At 45.4% G+C, this 6193-nt stretch overlaps 1 protein-coding gene across 1 annotated transcript; it reads left to right on the top strand.

The window, feature by feature from the left end:
* Nucleotides 1-297: 297 nt before the first annotated feature.
* LOC148033675 (uncharacterized) lies at nucleotides 298-5910 on the top strand. The gene has a single exon (XM_087681616.1). The coding sequence runs from the start codon at nucleotides 412-414 to the stop codon at nucleotides 5389-5391; it is 4980 nt and encodes a 1659-aa protein (XP_087537742.1). The 5' UTR covers nucleotides 298-411; the 3' UTR covers nucleotides 5392-5910.
* Nucleotides 5911-6193: the final 283 nt, after the last annotated feature.

Here is a 6193-nt window from a genome sequence, read left to right on the forward strand (position 1 = left end):
AGCATACCATCGTCATTTTGATTGGTTAGGGAAAAAGTGCAACAGCACTATGTCGTTGAGAATCAGACGAGGTAAATAGATTATTATAGATTTGTGAGAAATGTTTTTTTGGGAAACTTTCAAAAGGTATTTTTGACCTTAGGGAAAGCTGTGCTTAGGACACATTTAATGCAAATCGGGATCCGTTAAAAAAACAAAAGAAAAAAGAGGTGGCGAAAATACAAACTATTTTCGCGTGTTAAAAAATGCCAGCCGCAAAACTTCAATACGAAATTATGAAGGTGCCTCTCTCTCTCTCTCTCTCGTCTCACCGTAGCACGTCGCCGTTGCCTCTCTGATTTGGTCCTCTCTCCTTCTGCCTCTCTCTCTCTCTCTCTCTCTCTCTCGTGGCATCATTCTCTGCGACCAGCCATGGCGAGATCTCGAAACCGGAAGAGAAAACCCTACTATTCCCCCTCCCCCGGCACCTTCCGCCCCAAGGAGCGCAAGGACGACCCCCCAGCCACCTCCGATGGCGCCTCACAGCCCCCTGCCGACAACAACAGCGATTCCACCGCTGCAACTGCGGCCCCCATCGACCTCGAGAGCCTTGCACCCCTCGCCGCTGCCCGGGAGCTGAAGGAGGAGGGCAACCGCCGTTTCCAAAAGAAGGATTACACCGGTGCCATGGAGCAGTACGACCATGCCCTCCGTCTCACGCCTCCTGGCCAGCCCGAGCGCGCTGTCTTCCACAGCAACAAGGCCGCTTGCCTCATGCAGCTCAAGCCTGTTCAGTATGATGCCGTCATTCACGAGTGTACCCTCGCCCTAGATGTCCACCCAGGCTTCGGCCGTGCTCTCCTGCGCCGTGCAAGGGCCTATGAGGCAGTCGGGAAGCCCGACCTTGCCCTCCAGGATGTGCAGCTGCTCCTCCAAGGGGATAACAATCATCCTGATGCCCTTGAGCTTGTGAAACGCCTCCGTGTGTCCCTTGGGAGTGGTGAATCAGCTCAGCGAGACCTGCAGGGGAGGCCGCCTACACCTGTGGCATCATCGCATGGAAGGACCTCAGTAGGAGCTTCTGTTGTTGATGTTAATGCTGATGCAGGATCTACCAAGTCACAGGTCAAGAATGTTGCAGATAATTCAGAACAAGTGGCCAGGGAGTCTGATCAGATGCCTAATGCTTCTATTCCAACATGCCAGATTGATCAGAGGGGTTTCACTGCACAGCCTGCCCTGCCACAACTCCTAGCACAGGATTCTGTATCTAAAAGCTCCCAAATTAATGCACATGATGACAAACTCCAGCAAAAAGGTCAACTTCAAGGCCAGATGCCCCCTAGCACTGCAGCTGTGCAAATGAGGCAACTGAAGTTGATCTATGATCATGACATCAGATTGGCAGAGCTCCCCATAGGTTGCAAATTCAGTAACCTGCGGCATCTGGTCAAGGAGAAGTTCCCCTCATCAAAGGCAGTGCTGATAAAGTACAAAGATTTGGAGGGAGATCTTGTAACAATAACAAGTACTAAAGAACTCAGATTTGCAGAAGCGGCTGCTGCGGTTGAAGCGTTGAAGAAAAATTTACAAGGAGCAACAAATGTGGCCAGTGTTCAGGATCAGAATGCCTTATCCGAAAATAAAGAGGGTCAACCTGTTATGGGGTTACCTGCTGTGTCCTTTTTGGAACCATTGAGATTTCATGTAGTTGAAGTGCCTGTAGAGCAAGAGCCATTATGGGAGGATGAGGACGACAAAGAGAAGATTAGTCAATCTACACAAGATCCCCTTTCTGCTGGAAAGGATGCTGCAGCATCACCTGGAGGCAAAGGAAGTGGACTCACAAAAGACAAGGAGGTTGAATTCGAAAAGTGGCTGCTTGATTTTGCTGCTCTTTTCCGATCACACTTGGGTATAGATCCTGATGCACATATTGACTTGCATGAATTGGGGATGGAACTTTGTTCTGAAGCCTTAGAGGATACTGCAACCACAGAGGAGGCACATACACTGTTTGAGCAGGCTTCAGGCAAGTTTCAGACGGTAGCGGCTCAAGCATTTTTCAATTGGGGCAATGTTCACATGTGTGCTGCAAGGAAGCAGGTACCTCACAATCCCAATGATGACACTGATTTTTGTGATAGGCTCCAGGCAGCCTTTGTTTGGGCCCAGGCCCAGTATGCTTTGGCCGAGGAAAAGTTTGAACAAGCTCTGCAGGTGAAACCAGATTTCTATGAAGGAAGTCTTGCCTTGGCCCAGAAAGATTTTGAAACAGCAAAGCTGTGTTGGTCTCTTGCTATAGCTCAACAGGTAGACTTGAACACTTGGGACTCCTCTGAGACACTAAGTCATTTTAAATGTGCAGAAGAAAGGATGCAGAAGGCAGCAGAATTGCTTGAGAAAGCAAGTGAGCACGGAGGCAAGGATGTGAACCATGGGCTTGCATCAAAGGATGATTCTGTTAAAGTGAATATACATCTTGATGGGAATGATCCCCATGAACTCAGTGATACTAAGACTCAGGTTTACCTATTCTGGGGCAATATACTGTATGAGCATTCACAGGTTGAGTTCAGACTAGGATTGATGTCATGGAAGCAGCTACTGGATGCAGCACTGCAGAAGTTTGAGGTGGCTGGAGCAGCACCAACTGATGTTGCTATCGCACTAGAAAAACACCTTTCCACGTCTGCTGTATTCCCTGATACAACAGCAATAGAAACTGCCAAGGAGCTGAAATCTGAATCGTCTGGTGATGATAAGGTGCTGGAGATTCAGGACGCACTAGCCACTGCTGGTGCAGCAGATCTTAATATATCTGGTGATGGTAAGGTGTTGCAAACTCGTGAGGCATTGATGACTGTTGACACACGAGAGCTTGATCTACCCAGTGATGACAAGGTGTTGGAAATGCATGAGGCAGCAACTATGGCTACACAAGAGCTTGATCTACCTGGTGATGACAAGTTGCTGGAGATCCGGGATGCACTAGCCACTGCTGGTGCAGAAGAGCTTCATATGTCTGGTGATGATAAGGTGTTGCAAACTCGTGAGGCATTGATTACTGTTGACACACGAGAGCTTGATCTACTTAGTGATGACAAAGTGTTGAGAACTCATGGAGCAGCAACTATGGAGATTCAGGATGCAGTAGCCACTGGTGGTGCAGAAGAGCTTAATACGTCTGGTGATGATAAGGTGTCCCAAACTTGTGAAGCATCGATGACTGTTGACACACAAGAGCTTGATCCATCCAGTGATGACAAGGTGTTGGAAACTCATGAGGCAGCAACTAGGGCTGCACAAGAGCTTGATCTACCTGGTGATGGCAAGTTGCTGGAGATTCAGGATGCACTAGCTACTGGTAGTGCAGAAGAGCTTAATATATCTGGTGATGATAAGTTGTTGCAGACTCATGAGGCATTGATAACTGTTGACACACAAGAGCTTGATCTATCCAGTGATGACAAGGTGTTGGAGACTCATGAGGCAGCAACTATGGCTGCACAAGAGCTCGATCTACCTGGTGATGACAAGTTGCTGGAGATTCAGGGTGCACTAGCTACTGGTGGTGCAGAAGAGCTTCATATATCTGGTGGTGATAAGGTGTTGCAAACTTGTGAGGCATCAATGACTGTTGACACACGAGAGCATGCTCTACCTATTGATGATAAGGCGTTGGAAACTCATGAGGCAACAACTATGGCTGCACAAGAGCTTGATCTGCCTGGTGATGACAAGTTGCTGGAGGTTCAGGATGCACTAGCCACTGGTGGTGCAGAGCAGCTTAATATATCTGGTGATGATAAGGTGGCGCAAACTCGTGAGGTATCAATGACTGTTGACACAGGAGAGCATGCTCTACCTAGTGATGAAGAGGTGTTGGAAACTCACAAGGCAGCAACTATGGCTGCACAAGAGCTTGATCTACTTAGTGATGACAAACTGTTGAAAACACCTGAGACATTAGCAACTGTTGATGCACAAGAGATTGTTACACCAGATGATATTAAAGTTCTGGATATGCATGAGCCATCTACCACAACTATTGATTTACAAGAGATTGTCACACCAGATGATATTAAAGTTTTGGATATGCATGAGCCATCCACCACAACTATTGATGCACAAGAGCTTGATCTACCTGATAATGGCAAAATGTTGGAAACTTCTGAGACATTGGCAGCTGCTGATCCACGGGACATTCTTACACCTGATGATATTAAAGTTTTGGATGTGCATGTGGCATCAACAACTATTGATGCACAGGAGCTTGATATACCTGGTGATGACAAACTGTTGGAAACTCCTGAGACATTGATGACTGTTGATGCACAAGACATTCTAACACCTAATGATATTGAAGTTTTGGATATGTATGAGGCATCAAGAACTATTGATGCACAAGTGCTTAATCCATCTCTTGAAGATAAAGTGTTGGAATCTTGTGACACACCAGCAACTGCTGATGTCGAAGAGGAGCTTAAGTTACTCGGTGAGGGGGAGGTGTTGGAACATTATGAAGCATCTGCTGATAACCAATTAGAGCTTGATTCACTTAATAAGCAAAGAATGCTAGAACTTCACGGAGCACCTGCTGATGAAGAACTTGATTCAGTGACTGAGGATATGGTGTTGGCAACTCCTGAAGCATCTGCAACTGCTGATGATCAAGGACCTACTTTAAGTTGTGATGAGGAGGAGTTGGGAACTTCTGAGGGTGCGGAAATTCTGGATATGAAATGCTCAGATAGTGCTGAAGAAGCACCAAAAATTCTTGACACATCTGAAAGCAAGCAAAGGGATGAAGTATCTGGGCTTGCATGCTCTGATGATCTGAAAGATGACTCTCGTGAAATATTCCTTTCAGATGAACAGGCAGTGATGAAGGTTGACATCAGAAATTTGAGTGTAATCAGTGAGTGTACTAAACAAGAATCAGTCATTGAAAAGGTGGATGAAGCCCCAAAAAATTTGGACGTTTCTAATTTAGAATCTGTAAGTGGCTCTTCTGTCCCTAATATTTCTGTAGCAGAACCATTATCCCAGGTGCAAGGAGATGATCAGCTGTCAGTTGGAAAGGCGGAGAGAACTCAGGACACAGAGATCTCAGTTGACATTTCCCGTGACGACAAAGCTTCTACACGTTCCACTGTTCCTGATGGTGAAAAGAATGCTAAAGCCTCAGATGTCATTTCCCCGGATGATATTTCAACTTTACCTGAGGCAACGCTACAGCTCCAAGGTGATGGTCATTCATCTGGGCATAAAAAAGCTTATCAGTCTCAAGAACGTACAGAGAACAAGCATGTAAATCGCAGAAATTATGCAGGTGTTAAGGATCAGATAGCCCCTCCAAAATCTTTGGGGAAAGTGCATGCACTAATACAAAGTCTGGAAAGGCATTAGGAGTTAGTCCAGGAATCACCTGGATGAGTAAGATATCTAGGAGGTTTTCTCACCCACTTTTAGCATTGAGAGCAATTATAAGGATTGAAGTGGGGTGTACAGTTTTACAAGGAGCACAAGCATTGCATTTTTGGTCTTGTCAAGGTCTGGATAGAGGACCATCCTCTGGTATGGGGTCTAAAGACATTCCTGTCCTTCAGAGTGTTGAGGGAAGTCATAAACTCAGGATGAGGTTGCAAATGCCATGTCCTCAAGGTTGTGATCTTTAGTTTAGCTTTGTGAAATTAGCATGTTGAGTCCAACAAAAGTAACAGCCATACTTAAGTATTTGTACTGGTTCAGGACTGTCCTTTTTCACAAGGGCTTGGCCAACAGGTCCTTGCTTTCCCTCACATATTTTTAGTTCGTGGCATCCCTTTATTTGTTTTGGGAGCACACGACAAACCATAATAATGTAATTTTTTTAAAGCAGCTATTATTGGCTGTTTATCTGAATAAAAGATAATTGATTATTTATTAGTTATATGCTATGGACACAATTGTGAAGAAACACTTGATTTCAAACAAGAGAAGGGCTTGGCACCAAGCTGCATATTCTAGGTACATGGCTGCAAATTGGAACCTTTGTAGTCTGTTTTATTTGATAGTGGATATACAACATATGACGGCTTGCTTACATTGGAAGATGCCTAAACACGATGACACAATGCAAAATTTTTGTCAAGTTGAGGTATTTAAATTCAAACAGTATACTCAATTTTCTTGTCATCCTTTCAATTGTTGATGTGTGCCTAGTTGAGCT

Source organism: Lygodium microphyllum, chromosome 7 (genome assembly GCF_053477565.2).
Source record: "Lygodium microphyllum isolate KBCC chromosome 7, Lygodium_microphyllum_v1.1.10, whole genome shotgun sequence".
In the NCBI taxonomy this organism is placed as follows: Eukaryota; Viridiplantae; Streptophyta; class Polypodiopsida; order Schizaeales; family Lygodiaceae; genus Lygodium; species Lygodium microphyllum.